Here is a 25,714-nt window from a genome sequence, read left to right as displayed (position 1 = left end):
CATAGGAGTAGCGCGTCTTCCCCGTGATCTGGGCGTCCCGGGTTCGAGTCTCGGTTTGGGCATGGTTGTTCTTCTGTTGTTCTATCTGTGAGATGTGTGAATGTGCCCTTCTGTAAAAAGGGGTTGTGCAAGTGAATGAGTGATGCGTGAATAGCGAAGTCGTACTCTTGGCCCTAGTTGGCGCTGCTATAAAAAATAAGAGACGTTCCCCCTCAGGCTTAAATCGCTTTTATTTTTTAGCCGGCGTCCTGGCATAGGAGTAGCGCGTCTTCCCCGTGATCTGGGCGTCCCGGGTTCGAGTCTCGGTTTGGGCATGGTTGTTCTTCTGTTGTTCTATCTGTGAGATGTGTGAATGTGCCCTTCTGTAAAAAGGGGTTGTGCAAGTGAATGAGTGATGCGTGAATAGCGAAGTCGTACTCTTGGCCCTAGTTGGCGCTGCTATAAAAAATAAGAGACGTTCCCCCTCAGGCTTAAATCGCTTTTATTTTTTAGCCGGCGTCCTGGCATAGGAGTAGCGCGTCTTCCCCGTGATCTGGGCGTCCCGGGTTCGAGTCTCGGTTTGGGCATGGTTGTTCTTCTGTTGTTCTATCTGTGAGATGTGTGAATGTGCCCTTCTGTAAAAAGGGGTTGTGCAAGTGAATGAGTGATGCGTGAATAGCGAAGTCGTACTCTTGGCCCTAGTTGGCGCTGCTATAAAAAATAAGAGACGTTCCCCCTCAGGTTTAAATCGCTTTTATTTTTTAGCCGGCGTCCTGGCATAGGAGTAGCGCGTCTTCCCCGTGATCTGGGCGTCCCGGGTTCGAGTCTCGGTTTGGGCATGGTTGTTCTTCTGTTGTTCTATCTGTGAGATGTGTGAATGTGCCCTCCTGTAAAAAGGGGTTGTGCAAGCGAATGAATGATGCGTGAGTGGCAAAGTCGTACTCTTGGCCCTAGTTGGCGCTGCTATAAAAAATAAGAGACGTTCCCCCTCAGGCTTAAATCGCTGTCTTCGTAACAGCGGGCTTGTCAGTGGCAAGTGCCATAAGAAACAAACAAACAAACAAACATTCTCAATCATCTATGCACTATCAATATGTGTGATCTAATTTAAAGGATGAATTTTCTAAAATAACAATACATTTTTAGCAAATATAATCCATAGTTTATTTTCCTCAAGTATCTCACTTCAATTACTTTTTACTTTCAATTTTTCCAACACATCTGGAAACAAATAACGCATCCTAACAATTACATATATACAATTATAATTTACACCATCCAATTTATTCCTTAAAGTGCTCTTAGAGTGATTCTGTAGAATTTAATAATAATTTATTTATTATTTATATTAGCAGATAGATTATTAATGAACAGATGTTCGAGGCTTTTAAATATTGTAATGTAACGTTAGTGAACGTAATGAACTGATAGAAGTCATATCAATTATATTCAACAAAGAATTGATATTACCCTAATATTTATAGCTAATTGAATAGATATTTTTCACATTTATTTGGATAATAAATTAGTAGAATCTTTTTAATCCACCTAACTGCGGCGCCCCTCGACCCAACTTTGGCAATTATGCTCTATGAAAAATCATAATTCAGTTTTAATTGCATGTACTCTTCCTAATTCCTAATTGAAACGCGCTGATTTCGATTTTGTAGAAAAGTAAATTTTTTAGTAATTTAAAATCCTGAAAGGCACATAGTTTTTTATTATTTCATGAGTATTTTTATTACTACATGTGGTTAATTTCTTCTTTAATCTCGGAAATTTCGACTTGATAGTTCTCTTCATTTATGACGATCATTGAAAAATAAATGCAGTACACTCTCGATTATCCGCGGAATTGGGTGGCGCGGCCGCCGCGGATAACAAAAATCGCGATTAATCCGAAAAAAGCTAAAAACGGGTATAGCAAAAGAGAAAACAGTCGTTCTAACTTTGAAAAATGTACAATAAAACGTAAAATAAACAGCAGGAAATGTTTAACTAACGCTTAATATTTTAGTTTATCACTCAAAACGAACCTAAAATGCATTTTGTTAATGAAAACAGAAAAGTGCTTTATACTTACGAGAGGCGTCAAGGATACACAGAAAAATTAATACATATGTACTGTTTTAATACTGTAATGTATTATGTAATTACAAAAGCATAGCTGCAAAAATACACCTTTTTGAAGAAATCAGTCATTTGTGTTTGCTTCTTGCTTTGGAAGCATTTTCTCTTTGCTTGGAAGCAAAAAAAAAAAAAAAAAACTTAGTGCGGCAGGCGCGGATAATCGGGTGTCTACTGTGGATAATATAATTTAGATTTTTACCAAAAAAAATTCAATTTTAAATTTTGGTGAATGCTATATAAAAATATTGAAAGATTTGTAACATCATTAAAAGAGTTCGATATCTGTATCTAAAATTTTTTTAATATATAAATTTCTTATAAAATAAGCAATCAGTGTTGTAAAATAAATTATTTTTTTTTGCAGGCTTCGCTGTTTTTATTTTTTAGTACAGATAGTTTTAAAATAAATTAAATAAAAACTAAATATAACAAATGTAAAACTAAATATAACAAGAATAAAACAAATTTTATTATCGTTTTAAAAAACAGAATTTATTTTCATTATTTCCTATTTTATAATCCTTTATTATATTAATTTATCGAATTTCGTAACAAAATTCCATTAAATCAAGTTTAAAAAATATTTAATAGTTGCATCATCTTTTAAAATAAATACATAAAATAACAAAATGTCAAAACTCTAACGCATCAGGAGGTAAATGAAAAATCGATTGTAAAATTTCAATTTCCTAAACATGAAACAAGTCAAGTTAAATAAAATATAAATATAATGAATTTCATTTTGTTATAGTTAACCCTATCACAATGCGGAACTCCTTTTTCGTCAAAACCCCCGCACTTGACCCTAGCTTTACAAAAACAAGAAAAGAAGAATCCATATAGAGAACTGCTGGATTCTTCTAGATTCAGTATGAATAACGATCATGTCGACATATCTATCTATACAATATCTTACGTCAGGCAAAACACTCAGGCCAGGGGCCAAATAAAGGCGAAAATCACAGCACGCTATCAGTAAAAACCGTAACTAAACAGGTGAAAGCAGAAATCAGTTGCCTTAAATATCGCCCACGCTTTCCGCCAGAGGGCGCGCTTTGTTATCCGAGCAAGGAGCAAGGGTTTTATCGCACGAATTCCACTTAGTTTCAGAGATGCCTTCCTCCGATATGGATACCGAGAGACCGAAAAGCAGGGGTAAGGTTTCACGTCATTTTTATTGATTGAAAGCGTTCGAATTTTGTTTGGAAGATTCGAAACGTATTCTGTTCGTTAATTTGTGGATAAAATGCTTAAGTGAATTGAATTAGTGAAAAATGATTGTTGTCTCTTTGAGGATGAAATTCGGTTTGTTTACTATTCTCAACTGTAGTGTGTTTATAAATGAAGACTGGTTGTCATAGTTGTCAAGTGTAATAATAGCTTGGAAAAAGCATTGTTTATGTGGATACCTTTAAAATCAATTTATTCTATTAAAAAGGCAGAGAATTTATAATTTTTTCATGGACTTTAATTTTTATAATATATGTCTCTGTGTGAGGTTTAAATCCTGTTGAAAACAACCAATCTGTGGTTATATGGATTGCAGAATTTATTAAAAGTAGTTTATTATTATAAAAATTTAAATATTGAAGAAATTAATCTAATTTAAAGCTTATTTACAAAAGTATTTCCTAGATATAAATTAAAATCTTAAATATGCAAGTTTAAATACTAATTTCTAGAGTTAAAAAGGTATAATTTTTGGAATTTTATTTTAAATTTATAGTTTTCATAAGATGTCTTCTGAAACAGAGAAACTCTTTATTTCCCAAAATGAATTCAGTTCGTTATTATCAGTTAATTCGTTCATATTTTTAACAAATTCACTGTTAAAATGTATCTAACATCTAAATATCAAAAGCTAAGTTCTGGTTAAATGAAAATGTGTTTTGGACAGTATTTATATTGAAGCTTTAATGCATTTATTCTAAAAATAAAATCGGCATTAAAGCTGTCAAATATTATTTAATAAACAGATTTGATGGGGAAAAATATCATTTGACAGTTCTAATGCTAATTATTATTTTTAGATTAAAACATATTGAAAACTTTCATATTTCATATGACTTTACTTTTAGCTTTTACGTTTTTAAATTTATTTCCATTTACAATTTTTATTTTTTAGTTATATTTAAAAATGAAATTAAGTTCTAGATAACTGAAAATAGATATTTAAACAATATTGAAATACTTTAGTTATAAGAAAAATTAAATATTTAGTAGTTCTAATACTAATATTTATGTGTATATTTAAACACTATGGAATACGTTAATGCTGCATTTGACTTTTCTTTTGTTAAGTCATAATTTTTCATCTGTAATTTTGACTTTATAATTGAAAAATTTAAATGATTTTGAAATTGGATTTTAACAATGTAAATGTCATTGATAAGTCTGACGTAACAATGAGTAAAGAAGATTTATAAAGCCAAACGATATTTCTAGAATTTGTTTGTAAATTACATAGTTGTGAAAATGTAAGAAAATCATTTCTTTCTTCTTTTCTTTAATAATCCATATTATGTAGTAAAAATAAATATGCAAATATGCATTTCTCTATCCTTTTCATAACGACGCACATGGGAAAGTAACATTTTCTTTCAGACGATAATTTTATTTTTCTGCAGAAAAATGGTATACGCTGGGATGATTTATGAATGAGTACAAAAGTGTGAAAAGCAGGTAAAAGTGAACAGAATTTGCGCGGAGAAGGCAATTTTGTATCCATTATGCTCCATTACAAGTAATTTATGCCTCACGATTCACTGTACGGGAAAAGTAAATGCATTCGCACGACTTTTTTTTTTTTCCTTTCTGGTCATTGCGTTAGTCTATTCCATCCATACGATGAAAAAAATTATGTCTGTAAAATATTCTGATTAAGATTTCAGGCGTCAGTTATATTATATTATTTTTATTATAATTTTTTCTACTCTAAACACATTTTAGTAAAGATCCATTTTTCTTTCATTTAAATAGATTCAGATACGTCTTCTAAAATATTGCTTGATAGGCTTAGAAAGAATGCAGTCAGTTGATTATATAATGCCCTACGCTGTTATGTTAGAAAATAAATATGCGGGTTAAGGATCGTTGCGTAAAATAACTTTTTCTACCTATGACTTCTGAAAGCAAATTGTGGAAGAAATTAAAAATTACTTATGTTAATTTACTAAGCATTTTATTGTGAAATAACGGTACTTGGAATTTTTACCAAGCCAATGTTCTCTCGTAACTTAAAAAAAATTATTGGTATTTCGATTTGTATAACTTATTGTAAATGTATAGCATATGTAAAATTTTGCATTGCATAATTATGTCCTAAAAAAGCACTGTGTCAGAAACTGCAAAATAAATTATTATTTTTAAATTATATTTTTAATGTTTATATTCAAATTAATTTTATAACTTAATAAATCAATTATAATGTTTGTATTTATTTAATATTTATATTTAATCTTAATTGAAATATACACTTTTATTTAAAATATTTGCTATTACACTTTAAAAAAAACGGTATAAACGTTCATATAGTCGTAGAATGTTCTGGAAAGCAATTTATATTTTTTTATGAAAAATATTCTTTAAACCTAATTCAAAAATAACAAAATAATTAGCTATTCTTAATTCTTTAAGCAGGTTATTTTTTTATTATTATTTTTAGTTACCAATATTAGAATGTCGTTAAGGTTTTTAGCATGATTTTTCCCCAAGTTTTATTATCTAACTAAACATTTTAATTTATCAGCGGATATAAGTTTCGCCCAACATGTTTAATAGATTATTCCTTGTTGCATTTTACTGCATATTTTTTTTTTTGTTTATATATATATGGTTTCCTATTATTACCAAATATCAGATTTAAGATGTTCTATTCAACAAAACATTATATAATTTATCCACACTATTTTAATTTACAGAAAAGACATTTTCAGAAATTCTTTAATCATCCTGAAATCTGGCTGTTTTGATCATCATTATAACAGAAGTATCAAAACTGCATAGATATGTATTAATTACATTAAAGAGGGGAAAAAGCCATGATTTTAACTAATATGACCTTGATGCACTCATTTTCCACATTTCTTTCTCTTCGCAATTCATCTTAAAATGAATTCTAAAACCTATTTCCTCGGTCATAAAAAACCTTCACAATTACATAAACATTGCGCACATTCGATTCATCTCGGCCCCGAACAATGCAACCCATAATTAAATCCCCAAAAATAAAGAAATCCAATCCAGTAATTGCACTTCACACAAGACAAGATTTCACGCAACCCCAAGTTGCCCCACTAGCACAGACACCTATTCAAATGATCAGAAACAAAAAGACCCAGATGTCTGTACGAAAAGAAGGCGGTCCTTTCACCAACTGACGTCACCGGTCCGTTGATGGGTCTCGGCCCTTTTTTGGCAAAGTCTGAATCATAAAATCCCACCCTTGTCTTCACCCCGGCACGCCAGAAAGAGAGCGGAAGTCGCTTACTTCAATTCAACTGAGCAGCACCTTCATTTGAGCTGTTTAACTGCAAAGGGCTGAACCGGTTTTGGGCGGCATTCGCTCTTTTTGATCGCATTCTAATATCAGAATGGAATTTATTAATAAATTCTTGAAGGTTTTTATTGTGAAGAAGTGTATTTGATTGATTTCTCCGTATGATTCAACACTTCTAAGGAATTTGTGTGTTAGGGTTTTAGCCACGGCTGGATTGATAAATAAACAACTGCATTGAGGTCCTATGACTTTAAGGGGCGGCACGAGTCCTCGATGTATTTTTGCAGCATTTTAAAAGTTATTTAATTTTGTACTTTTATTTAATTATAAAAATTGTGCAAATTAACTTATTAAATGTAAAATTAATTATTTATTTACCATTTGCAAGTTTATTGTTATGATATTTTTACAATTCTTTAAAAAAAAAGTGATACTTTATAATTAAAAAAAAATGTCTGATTTTATTATTACGTTATTTTTTAATTGTAGTAAGAAAAATTTTGCCCCCCCCTTTTTTTTTACTATTTTATTTAAAATTATTTCTAAATTTCAGTTGTCCATTTTTATTATACGTTGTGTACTAAAGTCTACGTTTTAGCGTTCTGCAACTAGGCGTTTTATTATTTCAGTTGGCCAAAATCTGCAACTTAAAAATATTTATATAAAGACCTAAATAAAATGAATAAAAAAAATGGTTTAAAAAATTTGGAAAACAAAATTTTCCAAGATTTACGTTTCTCAAAGGGACTCTAGAATTAATCTGGCATAAACTTTAGAAATGGCCGATTTCCTATTCGGCAAAATGCGCAGTTACCTAGAGCCGTTAGGTAAAGAGAGGAGATGCAAGGAGGTTCATTTAAAAGCCCCCCCCCCAAATTTGAAAAAAATATGTAAATACATAAATTTTATGAATTACAAAATATATGAGAATAGAATTAATACTTTGGTCAAGTTGCGATATGTTTATATTATGCATACTTACTTATTAAAAAAATTATAAACCCAAACATCTGCTTCAATTACATTCTGTACAAATGTAGATGCGGGTGGCCTGGAGTTATAATAGATAAACAAAAACTAATACATTTTCATAAAGCTAATAAAATAAAAAATAAAAACTTTAAATAAATCAATAACATATTAAAAATGAAGGGAAATATCAATTAAACTGACCACCATATTAAAAAACGGGCCATATTATATCCTCGACCGGGAAGTACTTGATTTCAAGATTCATTGAATATCAATTTAATATTGAGTCAGTGATTAAAATCTAAGAGTTTTTTTTCCGAAAGTAATATCTGCATCTGCATAATGTCTGAATTTGAAAAGATTTTTGCGTATTATAAATATCAATTGATTGTAATATAATTAGTTTTTGCATTTACAGCCGATTTATTTTGGCCATGCATCAGTTTCTGATTCCATTGTGAAGGAAAACATTTCCATAAACTCTGATAGGAAAATCTATAAAAAAAGAAATTACATTTTAAAAGTGTCCTTTAGAATTTATTTTGATGTTTAAATTTTCATTTTTGCCGCAATCGTGATAATTTAGTAAATCATTCTTTAACTACGATTCCGAAAAAATTATTTAAATAAATTTGTATCAGCAATTTATTGATGTCACATTATTTTCGTTCCAATAAAATGATTTCTCAGTAAAATGTAGATATTATAATCGTTTTAAAAACCGACATTTCAGAATTAAGAAGAGACGATAAAAAAATAAATTGATAAGTATTATAACAGAGTTTTATTTAATTATATGATGATTTTAAAATATATTTAAATTATTTATTTAATTTAGCATTTATTAAGAGCTAAATACAAAACAAGCGTTTGTCAGAGCCCTTTTTCTTGCAGCATGTATTGCAATTTACGTTCGGGAGGAATTTTTTAAAAAACGTTCGAAAATAGTCATATTTTTTAAATATTTACATCAAAAAGATTGAATAAAAAACATTTATGAAATCAAAATATACCATTTAAGTGGCGAAAATTTGTTTAAAAATTGCAAAAAAAAAAAAAAAAGCTTTCCTTTTTGTGACTAAAAAGATGTATAAAGCAAAAATCTTGTAGTTTATAGGTTATTGATTTATCTAAAATTTTGCAGATCGATTAAGAAATATATTATCAAGTTCCTGAACTGAAAAAAAAAAATAAACTGTATTTCTTTCCATTCTTAAATAAAGTTTGACTGATAAATAACTCTAAGTTTACAATTTTTTTTTCACATTATGATGCACTAAAATAACTATAAAATATTTCTAAATGATTAAATTACTTATTCTGTAGTTCAGAAACTGCATTGAGAATTGAGAAATTATTATACAAAATTTGAATAAAGCATATACATTAGATTTTAATTTATAAAGTTTTCAGTAAGAAAATTCTATCATATTCTATATTTGAGAAAATACCATTAAAATACCTTATGTAAATGCAAATATAAAAATCAAATCAACTTCCTAAAAAAACAGACTTAGAAACAGAGTTCTGATAGTTTTATAAAGAAACATGTACAAACATTAAGAATATTAAATAAAATAAATTATTATTTCGCAAAGAAATTGACTTTAAAACGTTCTAAGTAATAATCAAAGTATAAAATGAAAAAGATTTGTCAAATGAATGGCCTTTCCCGAAGACCCATATTATTCTATCACTGGTCTTTTTATCCTCAACTTGAGCATCTAATAGTGCATACAGTGCTCAACAGATTGTTGCGATATCTTCTCAATATTCTCCAGAATATCCAAAATATCGAATAATATTGTAGAGACATCGTACAAACTGGTTTGATAATAAGAACAGCTTATACCATCTCATATATTCATCTAATTTAATGAAATTGAACATTGAACACGAATTTCTTCTGTCTATTAAGTTGGTACCTGACCATCAGACCGCTACATGTCCCAGAATTCTATCATTATTGATTAATCCTAAAATGTTTTTTAATATAAAAAAAATGCCATCTTATTCCTCACCACACAAATGAACACATTTACAGTCGGCTCAGGGCTTAGGATCATTGTTGAAGAAGCATTAGTACTCAAGTTTCAGTTTCGGTCGTATTTCTTATAAACTCCTCTGAGGCAGGGGAAAAAAAATCTTCAAATTCATAAAATAGAGAGAGCAAACAACACTTGTGTGAAGTAAGTTGAATGCACTTCTGAGAACCATTCAAATAAGAACTCGGTAACTACGTTCATGTTCACAGAATTCACTTGTTTAAGAACCTTTTACGATGTGGTTTTTATTATTTTCCTTTCTTTTCTTTTATTACCCACTTTCTTCACCTGCATTCCATTTGGTGTTTATGTGGGAAGAGTTTCGCTTCGTTTCGCCATGGAATTTTCTTCACATTCGCATGGTTACATTGTTAAAATATGATAAGTGTTTATTTTTCTTCCACAGTTTTTGGTTATGTAACGCCATATATATTTCTTGAGCAAAGAAAAATATTGGGAAGGGATTATAACTGTTCTATCAGCACTAAAAAAACAATATGTTCTTTATTTGGTGCATTTTCAGCAGATAAACTTTGTTTTTATACATTGTTATTGGTATTTAATTTTAAAAATTTATCAATATATTTGCAACTTTTTAAAATATAAATTTTTGTAAGATACTCTCGTTAAATACTATGTTTTACTAATAATTATAACAATTTCAGTGTAACATGAAAAAAAAAGAAATTTCAAAATTTTGATTTTAAAAGTAAATTTGTAAGGAAATGTTCAAAATTATTGTGGAAGCATGCTTTATATGGCCTTTGGATGAGACAGATTATTAGTATCACCTGTTTAATACATTGACTGCTGCGCTAAATTTCTTACAGTGTAATTTATATGTCCCCACGGGTCACCGGTCACTCCCAGGGCAGTCAAAGTTTTAAAGGTACTTCGTTCACTCATAAGGAAAGAATAAAATTTAAAATAAATTCACTTTTCAAGCTTGTACCATTATGCCTTAATGCATGGATAATATATCATGATCTTTTTTCAATCTATGGAATATAAGGTTGTGGTCTTCATGTCTCCATTTTTCTTTTTGGCTTAGAGCTGACACCGTGACTTTTTCTTTCAATTTATTGAGTTTTGGATTGTGGTCTTCATGTCTTCATTTTTTTTCTTATTTATTTATTATTTCTTTCTTGGCTTAGAGCTGACACCGTGAATTTTCTTTCAATTTATTGAGTTTGGGGGTTGAGTTTCATACCTACATTTTTCTTTTTAGCTTAGAGCTAATTTTAAATAACAAACCGCAGTCACAATTGGCTGATAAATGTTCTGATTGCCTATGTGGGCGTCTTATTTATTGGTCTTATATAATGTGCGTATAAAAATCTTCCATATGCATTTGCTACAGCAATTACAATGGTTTATAGCTTAACTACACTCTAGTTTTTTTAATGATTCATTTAAAATTTTAGAAAAATAGGATTCTGTACATTTTTAGAGTTAGACTTATTATTGTAACCCTAAATCGCTATATTTTCGTTAAATGCTTGTAGTGGTTATAATTTAAATGTTCTCGTTATTAAACATTGAAAAATCACTCCAATAGAGAATCACCTGATCGTATAAAAACTGAGTTGTTTACTTTTTTGTCTTAACTAGAAAATCCATTAACATAAGCAGCACTTCAATGAATTACGTCGCCAAATTGAAGTAGGCGTTTCGTTAATTAATCAATGATATCATATTTCATTCCAGTTTGGCAGATGCCGAATAGGTTTTACATTTTTAAATAAGGCCATTACAAAAAAAGAAAAAAAAAATCGAAAAAAGAAAGGAAAGAAATTGGAAAAACTGTTGCTCTTCTTGTTAACCACTTAAAACCGCAAAACTCTTTATATGTGATTCTCTAATATCCAAGGGAAATTGTGGAATCATGTAGGAAAGATTAGTTGAATAAAATCATTGTTTATTCAGTTATTTTTGTAAATTACTTCATCAAAAGTTGACTGATTAGTTGAAGTTTGTTCGAAAGATCTGATCGGTTGGGAGTAGATGGTCATGAAATGAAGCCCACTGTCTATACATGCAACTAATTTGATTCAGGAAACTGATAAAATGAATGATAGTTTCAGCGAAAATTGCTTCGCCGCTATCTTCATTGATTTCGTGATTTTATCCTGTCAATCACATAAATGGGCTTAAAAAGCGTTCTTTCTTCCATGATCCTTCTTCAAATATTACTTTCTTCCAAGTGGTTATTGTGCCTGATCTAAAAGTATATAAAGGAAAAATTATATATAATAGTAATATATTATTATATAATAATTATTATATTATAATATTAAATATAATATTTTAAAAGTAGTGGACATTTCAAACTAAAAATAGTTAAAATTTCAAAAGCAGTTATTGTTTAGATTTTTTTTTTTTTTTTAATTAGAAACTGTAATGCATTGCTGTCCAATGTACTTCGTAGTTACAGGTTCTGTTATGCAATCAGTTTTTTGTGAATAGTGATTTTGAAGATGTATGAAACTGTTCTATTTGAGTTTTACTGATTTAATACGTTTTTACTAAATATTCAGGGTTTTTTTTTTCAAAGTCAAATATCTGATTTATTTTCATAAAAAATGGAAATAAAAGTGTGCATGAAAAGTTAATTAGATTAGTAGACGCACTCTGAATACAATTGAATTAAATAATATTCTGTAAAAAAAAAAAAAAAAAAAAAAAAAAAACTTCGACTGGCATGAATTTTTTATGTTTAAGTATTATCTAGTTCCTGAGCTGGTTATATTTATTAAAAACAAATTTTGTATTTTAGTTGATGGTTGTAATATCTTTTCATTTCACTTTTTTATAATGCGTAATATATTTTTGACTCCTAAGGGATAGTCTGTCTCTCTTTTTTTTGAAATTATATATAATTTACATATTTTTCGTATTGAACGAATAAAGGAAATTTATTTGCTGTTATCTAATGGATAATGGATAAGTTTTTATTCTTGCAAAACATGTTAATATTTAAAAGTTTGTTGGTGAAAATTTGATTTGTAATCAAGTTTCACATTCAAATACTATTTTTCATTTTTTCTAAAAAATTTGAAATTAAAGATCTGAGATTACAGTGTCGATTATCAATAAACTAGATAGGAAAATGCTACAACAAAACCATAAAAACAAATAAATTCAATTACAAGAGTTAACTAAATAAAATCTGCAATGTAATTTAGTCTTAAATCAATTAATTGGTACTCATTTCTATGAAAATATAAAAGAATTTATTTTGTACTAAAACTCTTTTAATCAAAGCATGATTTATTACTGATGGAATCGCTTAGGAAATCAAAGTTTAAAATGATATGAAATTTATACCGCTTTTGTTGATTTTTTACCTCATAAAAATAAAATGTGTATGTAAAAATATGTGTAAAAAAAATATGAATGTGTCAGAAATTTACATATAAAAAATTAACTAAATTAGTGGTCAAAAACTGATTGAATTAGATATTAAATCTATGACAAAGTTTTAAAATAAATCACTAAAACATAACAAAATTGAACTATTCTTTTAATTGAAAATTCAATAAAAAAGAGAAGAGTTGAGAAAAGAGAAGAATTTGTTGGTGTTAAAACAACAAAAATATTATGTTGACAAAACGTTGTTAAAAGAGAATTTAGAGGATTTAGCGTTATTTTCAAAATATGCAAATGTTTTTACAAATGGTCAATGAGTTCTATATATAAACAAACAATAAATGCAAAACCACTATCTAATATTATTTTATTTAAATAATAAAATATCAATGAATAGAATTTATTGATTATAATACATTTTTGTATTTTTGTTCATTTCATAAAACCGATTAAAAGTTTCCTCTTTTTTTCATATTATTTTACTTGAAAAATATTCTCCACAGAATATTTTAATCTCAGTTGTGTTTGACCACTTGGGTTGTTTTTGCTGTAGTTAAAATCTCCTTCTATCTCTCCTATATTATTAATGAATCATTAGGTTAATCAATCAGTCAAAAACAATACTTTAAAAAATTAAATTTTCTTATACATATTCATAAATTGCTGTATTTCCTCATCCTACATTAAAAAAAAAAGGCCACTCTTCTTCAATGCCATTTTTAACATAAAGGAAATTATATTTCCTGAATTGTTGGTTTCCATGGTTGCGCCTGGAACTTTTCGAAAAATATTTCATTCATGAAGAAACAAAACCCATGTGACATTCCAGCTTGAAAGATAAATTAAACACTGCATAAACAGCATAGATGATAGGTACTGGATGCTCTGTGTCTGGCAGCAAGGCGTCAGTTTGGGGTGGTGTCGAAAATAACTACCCACAAAATGTCGTCCTGTCTTCTCTTCGTAGGCAACAATTTGTAAGCAGATGTGGTTGCGAATTTGAGCTAGTGAATCATGTAGAATAAAGGGGAGTGAGGCGAAAAAAAATCTTGATCCGTGGAACCTGGGAAGAATTTTTCTTAATGTTTTGCAAACAAGAAAGTTCAAAAACCAGTTTGAGAATCTCCCCACTGTAGTTCAGTTTTTTCTTCTCTGCGTGAAATCATATAGAAGTCAAATTTTGTGAAAGAAAGTCTTCGCTGTTGATGTAGAAATGGTGAAGCATACAATGGATATCATTACTGAAGGTAAAGTAAAAATAACTCCTTTTTACAGATAAAAAAATATTTCTGATTTCTACATCGATTATAGGATTATTTACTAATTTTAAAAGGCTATTCGATTTACGTAGAGAGTGAATTGGTGTTAACTTTGTGATATCGAATCCACTTCTCACAAGTACCTGAAATCGGTCGAAACGTGCGATATACATGAGTGTTATTTTGTTTACATTTTTTTATCGAATTAATCGCTGCACATCGTCGCTATGGAAAAAACGTGTGTTCTCGCGTGTTTTATAACTATTTATTTGCCAACTGACATAGTTTTTTGTATGTTTGATAGTAAAAAAATATTCGTGAAATAAAGGCTTGCAATTAGCATTATTACTTTATGAATTTGTGTATTTATTTTGTAACCTTTTTTATCTAGTTTTTGGTATGTTTAACGACAAAATTATTTGTGAAAAAAAATCCTGTATTTATGATTATTGCTTCATTATTTTTCATATTTATCTTGTCCCTATTTCATATGGTTTTTAGTAAATTTAAAAATAAATATGTTGGTGACGGAAAATGTTGCTTTTATTTTGCTGTTATTTGATATGTTTTTTTAATTTGTTTAATTAAAAAAATATTTGTGAAAAGAAATCTTTCATTTATTACTATCATCATCATAACATTTTATGCTGCTTGATATAAATGCATTTACATTTGTTCATGGATTGATTTCTAAACTATCAATGTGTTTTAATCAATGTGAATTATCTAAGTGAATTATCAATGTGTTTTAATCAATGTGAATTATCTAAGTGAATTATCAATGTGTTTTAATCAATGTGAATTATCTAAGTGAATTATCAATGTGTTTTAATCAATGTGAATTATCAATATATTAAAAGTATTCAGATCTTTGCATTATAAATATTTTTATATAAAAAAAAAGCTTTTTAAATTGAATAAGTTTAAACTTACTATACATAGTTTAATTTTATTTACCGTGTGATTATGAAAACACTATCCCGATATATGAAACTGATATCTTAATCTGTCTAGCGCCGGTGATTTTCACGCAGTTTATTGTATTTTGCTATGGAAAACGCATTACAAAAAAAAAAAAAAAAAAAAATGCCGTTTTAAAATTTTGAAATTTCGTCATTGTTTTACCAATAATTCTTGAGTGCATATCTCAAAATACCTTGAACCAAAATTTTATTCCGTTTCTTTGAACATTATGATAGTAATATATCTGGATAGTATTTTTATAATCACCTGATACATTACTTGTTTCGTTTAATAATATAAAAAAGAGAATAAACGAAAAAAGAATATTTCTTTGTACTTTAATTAGCCTGAATAGATTGTATAGTAATTAAAAATTGATCATTTCATTCATTTTCAGCGTTAGTTTAATATTTGTATTAGTTTCAAACAAATATTATTTATGACTTTTGAATAATAATCATTGAAATTGGTCTTGATCGGATGGTTATCATATTGTTTCAAGTTTTTATTTTTTTACAATTAAAGTAAATAAAAAATGTGATTTTTATAAATTTTGAAGTATGATTTTATCAATTTCATTGATGCATTTTAAGAGAATGAATTACTTTTAGCTACGTTTTATCAATTATATTTAATACAAATTTCTCAACGTTAATACAAAAAACCCATTTTAATAACATCTGAATTAAAATTTGAAAAATTTAGTCTACGTGCATTTGTTTCTGCTGCATGATAAGGTTTTTTTTTTTTTTTTTTTTTTTTTTTTTTAATTTTGTGTTTGTAAATTTCAGGGCAGAATAAGTTTATTGTTTTCACATGAAATTGTAGGAAGTAGAAACAAATAACAATGTCACTTTTATAATGAACAATATTACTCTCATTATAATAAGCAAAGTAAAAAACACGTCTCCAATACTGTTTTCAATCTGACATACTATCTGTAAATTGTGACATGCATGATTTAAAAAAAAAAAAAAAAAAAAAAAAAAAAAAATGTTTTAAAGATTGAAGATGCTTATTAGAAAAGATTTTTCAAAATTTCAATTATGTTTTTAAGAAATGTATAAATGAAATATTCATTTATTTTTCCAATAACTTCAAAACATATTAGAATAAAAATAATTACAACGCTTTAAAATTCAAAAAATAAATCTTTAGTGATACCAATTTTATTTCTTTACAATTTTCTGTTTTTAATTTTAATAAATAGTTAAAAATATTTTTAAATATATTTTATTAAAAATATTTTTTATTTTTCTGTTATTGGATTTATGCTCACTTACATTACGATAATTTTAAATGCACTTTTTTATTCGCTGTTTACTGCTGCTATCTAATTAAAACAGTTAAGGTTTTAAAAAAAAACAATTCTTGCAGCAAATTCGTGTGACAGGGCATAAAATTGTTCTCCCACAGTTTTTGGTTTTAGATCAAAAAGTTGTCGATAGTTGGCGCTGCAGATAGTAAACATATAAATAAAGAAATAACTGGAAATCACATCATAATTTTTCGAAATCTTTTAATAAATGATTGTGTGCTAATTTAAGAAATAAAATAATGTACTGTAATTATCTTTTAATTTCTTTATTTACATGTTTACTGTCGGCAGCGCCATCTAACGACAGCTTTTTAAACTGAAACCAAAATAAGTGTGGGGGGATTTTATGCCCTGTCAAATGAATTTGCAGCAAGAATTGCTTTTTTGACCTTAACCGTTTTTCTATTCCACTTTTTGAAAACCGTCCGCCTATTTCAGGACACCCTTTATAATGTATGCATATGATTGAATCTAGTTTGCCAACTTAAAATGCATTTCTTTTCGTTTTACAGAAGATGCAGTGCTCACAGAAAATACCGATGATTTCATCATTGGCGACCGTGTCTGGGTCAACGGGACAAAGCCAGGGTACATTCAGTATCTAGGAGAGACCCGGTTTTCTCCTGGCGACTGGGCTGGCGTTGTTCTGGATGATTACTCAGGAAAGAACGACGGATCTGTGGCAGGCATCCGGTACTTCCAGTGTGAACCCAAGAGAGGTGTATTTGCCCGTCTCCACAAACTCACCCGATATCCCTTGCTTCATGCTACACCCCCACCGACCAAACTGGGAGATGCCCCAACACCCCCTCCCATTCAGCGTTGCCTTACTCCCACCAGGACCCCTTCCCCGGGTGCTCGGAATCTCCGAGAAGGAGACAGAGTGACCGTGTCCAGTTCCTCTGGGCCTCCAAAGAGCGGTGTGCTGAAATATCTTGGACAGACTGATTTTGCAGCTGGTGAATGGGCTGGTATTGAACTTGATGAACCTCTTGGTAAAAATGACGGAACTGTGGCTGGTAAAAGGTAAGTCAGTCCAATCTGTTCAATGTTTATTAGTTCGTTGGTTCCATTGTTGTTTTTGTTCCATAAATCTTTTGCAGGTGTGCAAACCGATTTATTTTTCGTTGCTAAAATGACATCATTGATATATAAATTCAGAAGAAAAAATAGAACATCTCTGCTTTTTTAAAAAATCTTTATAGAAGATAAGAACAAGTATTTTTATTAATAAATCATCAATTTATCAGTGTCTGATTCAGAAAGAAAGTTAAAAAAATCATTTAGAAAGAAAATACAACTCCTCGAAATATATTTAAATCCATTCCAGGCGTGCAAACAATTTATTTTACATCATGAAAATGACGTTAATTGATATGTAAATCCACAAGAAAAAATAGAATAAATCATCTGTCATATTTTGTTTTTGTAAGAAAAGTCATACTTTGTTTGTCATAAGAAAAAGTATTTTCATTAAAAGATCACAAAATGATAACCGCCTGGTTAAGAAAGAAAGCTATTTGAGAAATAATTTAGGAAGAAAACCCGCTGCCCAAAGTGTTTCTATGGTATTGGTGTGCTCTTACATTTGTTGGTTTTGGCTCTTATTAATGCAGGTACAAAATATCCCCCCCCCCTTTTTTTTTTTTAAAGAAAAGATATTGAATGTTTAGAAAAATACAGATACTGAAATTATTGATCCTAGAATCTGTAAAACATGATTTTTTTTATATATTTTCAAAATATTTTAGTATGCAATAGGTATTGAAGACTTCATGCATTGCCATTTTTAATGACTAAATAAAGATATTATATTACACCTAGTGACAAAAATAATCAACCTTTTTGGGATTCATCTATAAAGCAAAATAGAATGATTACCTATATTTGATGTCCTTATTTATTGGACTGGCTATTTATATTGAAAACAAATAAATTTGAATTAACAGTTTTATATGATTAAAAAATATGCAACATTGCTATGATTTAATTCCTTAGCAATTATTACTTAGTAAAACATTTAAAAGAATTTCTTGCTGAAAATTGTTAACTGTTTTTGAACTCACTGCTATTTTTCCAAAATAAAGGGATTAATAAATAATTAATTGTCTTGTGGACAGAAATAACTGTGTTAATACCTACAATCCTTAGTTACCTTTTCACCTTGCAATCCTTTGCTTGTAGTTATGTTAAAATTTCTTTCAAGTTCTTATCCCTATTTCCTCTTTCTGGTGAAAATTCTATTTTTATCTGCTCTAGAGAAAGAGTTATACTTCGTCAAGCATTTCTTCTTTCATTTTTTTTCTTTTGTTTCTTTAAACAGGAAACGTTTGCTGCACGTCAAATTGAAGTAAAATGCAAAGTAAATAAACAGTGTTATTTGGCAATTCATCTTCCAAAAATATTACTTGAAACTTCCTCTGCGCCATAAAGTAAATCAATAAAATTTCTTTACTACGTTCTTCTAGGGGCTGCTGTAACTAAGGCTATGTTTATTGGAAAATTTGACCAAAATATGATAAATTAGTTAATTAACTGTACAATAATCAATGTAACCATTAATTAACCGTACCGTAATTAGTATAGAAATAATGGTCCATTCTTAGTGAAATTTCATAATCATTTTGATACATTATTAAGCTTCTAATTTCAAAAGTATTAATAATAATTTAAATATTTAAAATTTCCAATTTTATTATAAACTAAATAACATTTAATGACTTATATTGCAATAACTATTCTTGAGTTGCCTTATACATGTATTTATTCATTCTTGTATTTTCATTATACACAATCGCAAAATAACAATAATGTTCATAACAAATATATCAATAAATTATAATAATCACAAATCAATCAATGAATAATGAAAATAAAAAAATCAATCAATGAATAAATCAGAAAATGTAATTATTACAATTTGATATGTTGCTGTGTTTCAAATTTCCCGTAATTCAATAAATGGAAAATAAAATGATAATTTACTGCAAAGCCTGTAAATATTCAAAAGAATGCTCAAATTATAATTTTTTGAAGAAAAATATATTGTTAGTTGTATCTGCCGTAACATTTGATTTTTTAAAATTCTAATTAAATTGTTTCAAATAGAATTCATACCATTTCATTTTTTTTTTTTTTTTTTTTTTTTTTTTTATGATTTTAACTGGCGTTCTATTTAATACTTGCTACGTAGCAAGTTTTTTTCCCAATAGTGAAACTAATAGAAATAATCTAGGATCAAGACAAAAAAAAAAAAAAAAACTGCGTGTTAAAGAAAATGATGTATTAAAGAGATAACATATTAAATAACTTATACTGTAATTTTTAAAGATGAAAACATAAAGGATAAGTGGACGCATTTATGCATTTCAAAATTATTAGTATTTCTTAATATATAATTGCTTTTCAAAAATAATTATTTTTATAAGTTCCTTCTCCCAAAATTGATAAATTCATTATAAGCAATTTGCTGCATAATAAATTGGAATTTTGTATGATAGCCTATCTATGCTTATATATAGTTTAAAATAGTGAACCCGAAATTCACAAAATGGTCGTTTCCAATTGCAGAATTGAATCCGATATAAAAGTGAACGGAAAGTTTTGCCTATTCTTTTATAACTTTTTAATACGCAAATAAGCATTTGTATTATAAAAATATCAAAGTTTTAGTATATATATTCTTTTGAGAACAGCTTTCAATTGATTTGTGTGATGTTATTCTGCAATAATTTTACATTTACTTTTTTTTACTAAGTATTTATGGGTACTTCAGCAATTAAATACTATAACTCAAATTCCAAATAGAATTGTATTTTTATAAAAAATAATTCTAAATAAAATTATATTTTATTAAAAAAAGCTATAAGTGGATTGCAATATATTCTCGATGCTGAATCAAAAGTAAAGCACATTTATACGAAAAATTATTTTGCTTGATAAGTTTATATCAAAATAATATAATTTGAATATTATTTTTGCAATTTTATGAATCAGCTAACTTTAAAACTTTAATTCTAATTTAAAAGGCAGTAAAAGAATTTCAAAATATGTTCATTATGTTATTTTTTCTGACACAGATATGCGAAAAATTCAAATAACTTAAATTCAGAAAAAGATGAATTTTTAATTTTTTAAATATGACAGTAAAAAAAAGGTCATTTAGAAATTTATTTCCGCGTTTTTGCACTTTGACTTCTTCGGTGCTGGTGCAACAAGTGAGTGTGTGCGATGAATCACTTCAACGCGTAGAGTTTTGCTGATAAATAGTCGCTTATTTATCTGAGGAAATATATTACCTTATCTTAACTGTTTAAAAGCGTTTATTTATCAAAAAGAACACTTTCCTTCTTTATCTTCCCACATCTCTCGTGTCCTTGTTTACGTTTCAAATGCTATCTACATAATTCACGGCCGCCAGTGGGAACGTCATAAATTCCTTTTTTTTAATTTATCACGTTGAATATTCCAGCTATTTTAAAAGTTTCTGTTGTGTCCACGAGATCTTTGAAACACAAAACGCTCAGAGCACAAACTATTAAACATGTTTTAATTTTTAAAGCATTTGTTACAAATAGTATTCGATTTATTTATTTCCTTTCAAATTTCTCATTATAGTAAGGCTGCTTTTTTTGCAAACAGGCTGTTAATTATATATCTGACAGTTGAATTCGGTTGCGAAATTCATTAGTATTTTTTTTCTTTCGAATTCAAAGTTATATTAGAATTGTATTTTTTGTAACGGATCATGTAACTTTACATATTGAAGATAAATTTGATTTCCATATTAATTAATGTTTATTTTGAATTTGAATCTACACCAGGATTGTATTGTTAATAACGGACATATTTGTTTGAATTCTGTTGCCATATTCATTAATATTTATTTAAAATTCGAAACTTTACTAGGATTGTATTTTTGGCAAAGGACCTTGTAACTTTTTATCATGCAAATGTATTTGCTTGTCATATTTATTAGTATTTATTTCCAATTCAGGGTTACATTATCTTGCAAATGTATTTGGTTGTACCACTGATTATTATCACTTCCCATATTCAATGCAATGTTTATTGGAATAGATCTTCCATACATTATTTATCCTGCAGATCTGATTGACTAATAGATCAGTATTGCATCCTAAATTTCATATTGCACTAGGCATACACTTTTGAGAATAGTTATCACTATTTTACATCATGTAGATGTATCTGATTGATTGAATTATTGTTAAAGTGTTACGAAAAGTAGACAAGGACGAGAGTTATGACAAAATTTACTTTCTATTTCTGACACCATCAATAGAGGACATTTGATGTCATTAGCTTTATAATACGTCATCTCCCACCAGGGGCCTTCTCAGAAATGAGGCTGAGAAGCTCCCAGCATGGTGATTGGTACTCTCCACACGGGTGGATACAGAAATGGATGGAATTGGCTATTTAATATCGATGAAGAGACGTGTACTTCTCACGGGAAGGGTTGTACCGTTAGCGGTGATGGCTCTTAGGACTCGACCATTGTTCCCACCTATGTTGCTGTCGCGGAGGTCCAATCATTCAGATTTCTTCTGTGTGCCTTTGGGTGGGTTGGAGTAGCCGGGGAAAGATAAGGTTATAATGCATGATGTGCTGGTAACTTCCAGGAAAAAGTAAATTACCTGGATGTTAGCGTTTATTAAAGTAAAGCGTTATGGATTTTATGTTTCACTGTAGCTATAATTTCGTAAACGAATAATAGGTAGACAAAGACAAGAACTATGGAAAACTCATTAAACTCTTATTGCATTAAAATCATATTCTCATTTTTGAAGCGTCAATGAAGGAAATTTGATACCATTAGCTTTATAATATATCATGTCCTGAATAATTGCAAAGCTTAACAAATTTTAAGATAGTCTGCTGCTGAACTTTATAAACGAATACGAAAGCTATGTCAAATACATACGAGTAAAGTGTAAATGTATTTTAAAGTACAGTAAAGCTAAAATTTTATAAACAGATAACAAAACGAAATCCAATTTCTATATTTCCATATAACACTGCATGACTGATATATCAAGCCCGCATGCTTCATAGACTTTTGTTACAATCTCACAATCGCTGCTTAGCAATTAGACCGCCACATTCCCTCAGATATATTTGAATTACGATAATTAGAGTTTCCAGAAAAGCATGCTGTATAAATACGTTTTAATTTATTTTTATTTAGAAACTTAAAAGATTTTGTAAAAACTAAATTAGAGTATTTGAGCATTTCGACGCATTTCTCAGAAATGTTTTATGCCGATAATTTTTTTAAATATAAATCTAGTAGTCTGACTATTACGCACAAATTTAATTCTTTTTAATTGAATATCTAAATTTGTTGCATTTTAAAATGGCAGGCTGCTATATTGAAAAATCAGTGACATTCTTTCAATACTTTTATATTATGGATTAAAACATTTTAGTTTATCTTTCTGCATTAAAAATGCCAGCGGGCTTTTGACAGTAAGGAATATTATCCTTTCCATTATCCTTATCCATAGGGAATATTATCCTTCCAATTTTCTCATATATTTCGGGAATCTAGCAGTTTCTTTTCTCTTTTCTTTCTACGCTCCTCAGCATCTTTCAAACATTGGTCATGATGTCCTGGATGATTAGTAAAACGTTATGGATTTTATGTTTATACGAAAGAAAGCAGCAAACTTTTCGTAAGTCAAGCTTGCATTCCGCTTACCCTGACTTCCACATGTGTTGACTTAGTATAGCGCGTTTTGTGCTTCGTAACATAATGAAGAAAACTGGATGTGCCATTTGGACTCCTTTCTTCCCATCCATTGGATCCAGAATATGATACACTGCAATTTTATCCCCAAGACCCCCAAACTAAATTTTATTCATCAAAATTTGGTAAGATATATTTTAATTTGACAAGATATTATTTTAGTTTTCGTGTCTATACACATGCAAATAGACAAACTAACAGATATTTTGTCCTTTGACAGTTTGATCTAAAATCTGGTACGCATCTACAATTTTGAGTGTAAATTTGTGTGTCAGATTTCATTTATATAACTCTCTGTATTAGATAATGTTTACATATTTAAAGATAGATGCATTTGTTTTTTAGGAATTTGTCTAAACCTTCGTAGAAATCTATATAACATATTATTAAAACCACATATTAAATTTCATATCTCAAGGTTCAGGTTCATGCGTTTTTGAGTGACCTTATTCACAAACTGATAAATTTTAATTCCAAAATCTTTTTTATTTATTTATTTATTTAGTGATCTCAAACACAGAAATTTGTGAAAAAAAATATGGAGTTCTATTTTCTTTTTAGTGAGAAAATAAAACGAAATTGCTGTTATTTGCACTTGGTGGAAAATAACAGTGCAAAAAAATTTTCCTTTTTATGCCTCTCAAGGATGCATAAATCTTCATAAGTTCATTGAACGAGGTTACTGGGAAAGATTTCATAATAACGTCAGATGCAACATCGTAACCTCTAGGCGCAAGTTATTACTTTTATGTTGTTTAATAGAATACAATAGGCGTTAAATACATCAACTCACGCTTGTTACCAAACAATATAAGCTTTTATTCAGCCTTCAACTAGGATTAGAAATTGCACTACGTCAGCCTTCTATTTTTACGCTATTAAAACGTCAAAAAGACTTCTGATGAAAAATCTGTTGTTCTTTATTCTGTGGAAATACTCGACCATTAAATTTCTAAATAATAATTTTTTTTATTTTATTTTATCTCGCGAAGCGATATTCGTAAATCAAGGACATGTGCTTTTTATTTTATTTGAGAAAAGTGAATTGTTTTTGTTTTCTTTAGGAATTAATGTAAGACATGAAAGCAAAATGCCAAACAAGTTTTTTTAAGTGTAAAATTTTAAAAAATTCCGGAAATCAATAGTCATTTTAAAGCGACTTATACCACTGTTCTGTGATATTTTTTCCAAGATTTTACATCTCGATTATGTTTTTGCTTTAGATACTAGATAGTCTTAAACTTCAACATTTTCTATTGCATTTATTTCAACGAATATGACATAAATGTTAAAAAAGATTGAAACGAAATGTAGCATATTTCTATTTAATTTATTAAAAGCAGATGTTTTATTGACTGAAATACTAAATATGTTACATATTTTTTGATATTGTTTCTGATTGTAAAATGTCAACCTAAACATGGTTATGATAGAATGGAATTTTATTTTTTTAAATTTTCATTTTAAGGATTTTCAAAGCCGGTTAGCTCAAATATGTAAAATCTTAAAATGTTATTTTTTTGTCTCTGTTTTATTTGTATGAATCTCATTATAATCATTACTCTTTTCAAATCAAACAAATTGATACTAAAATACACAGGATTATGTCAAATTTTTGAAAATATCATGCTCCGATTAGAATTTTGTTGTATATATTCCTCCCCTCCCCCTGAAATGTCCCTTTTTAATATATTTATAGTCTGACTGTTATAACCGTTATTTGCATATATGTGATTGAGATGCAGCATAAATATAAATGGCGGTTACACTCGTCAATAAAAAAAATATAAAAATTAGTTTTTTTAATTTGTTACATCCATCATCTTCTATAAACCCAGACGATAAAATCTCTTAACTCGGATGATAAAATTATAATATTGCTATATCCTCACTTTGAAACTGTCCGTGAATGTGTTATCGCAGTAATTGCCTGTACGGTTTATTTATTCATGTGTTATTTAACTAACATGATTAACAAAACTGAGCATGACATCTGATACTTTGTTACGTATTCTTATGGTCACTCATGATGCATCTTTCCTCTTGTAAGATGTAAAAAAATAAGATGAATTGAAAAATTAAATTGGCGCAGCGTGCTATCATCACATGTTCATGAATCTTTTTAACCAATGCTTAAATATATGAAATACCAACTCTCTTTGGCTTCTACCTGGTTCATTAGGAGTATTGGTTATATTAATTTGAATTAAATTTGTTATTCATAACTCGATCCATCACTCCCTCAACTAAGTATTTCTAAGCATCATCTATGATAAGCATGAAAGTGATACTAAGTGGCCATTATATCAAGTTCCAAAACGCCCTTCCAACAAAACTACAGTGTTCGCCCAAGACGTCTGGATTTCACGGTGCAATCCGCCATCACTCTATATCTCTAAATATGATTGATAA

At 28.8% G+C, this 25,714-nt stretch overlaps 1 protein-coding gene across 2 annotated transcripts in view; it reads left to right on the top strand.

Moving 5' to 3' along the window:
* Positions 1–3,106: 3,106 nt before the first annotated feature.
* Positions 3,107–25,714, top strand: part of LOC129963014 (restin homolog) — a 101,447-nt gene continuing 78,839 nt past the window's right edge. Inside the window, exons 1-2 of one of the 2 annotated variants that reach the window (XM_056077021.1) lie at positions 3,107–3,264; positions 17,046–17,559. In XM_056077021.1, the coding sequence (XP_055932996.1) occupies positions 3,222–3,264; positions 17,046–17,559 (557 nt within the window). In that variant the 5' untranslated portion in view covers positions 3,107–3,221. Of the gene's footprint in view, positions 3,265–13,909; positions 14,241–17,045; positions 17,560–25,714 lie in introns of those variants that run through there. The other variant, XM_056077029.1, reaches the window with a different exon arrangement.

Source organism: Argiope bruennichi, chromosome 1 (assembly GCF_947563725.1).
Source record: "Argiope bruennichi chromosome 1, qqArgBrue1.1, whole genome shotgun sequence".
NCBI lineage: Eukaryota > Metazoa > Arthropoda > Arachnida > Araneae > Araneidae > Argiope > Argiope bruennichi.
This window is presented reverse-complemented; position numbering and strand designations above follow the sequence as displayed.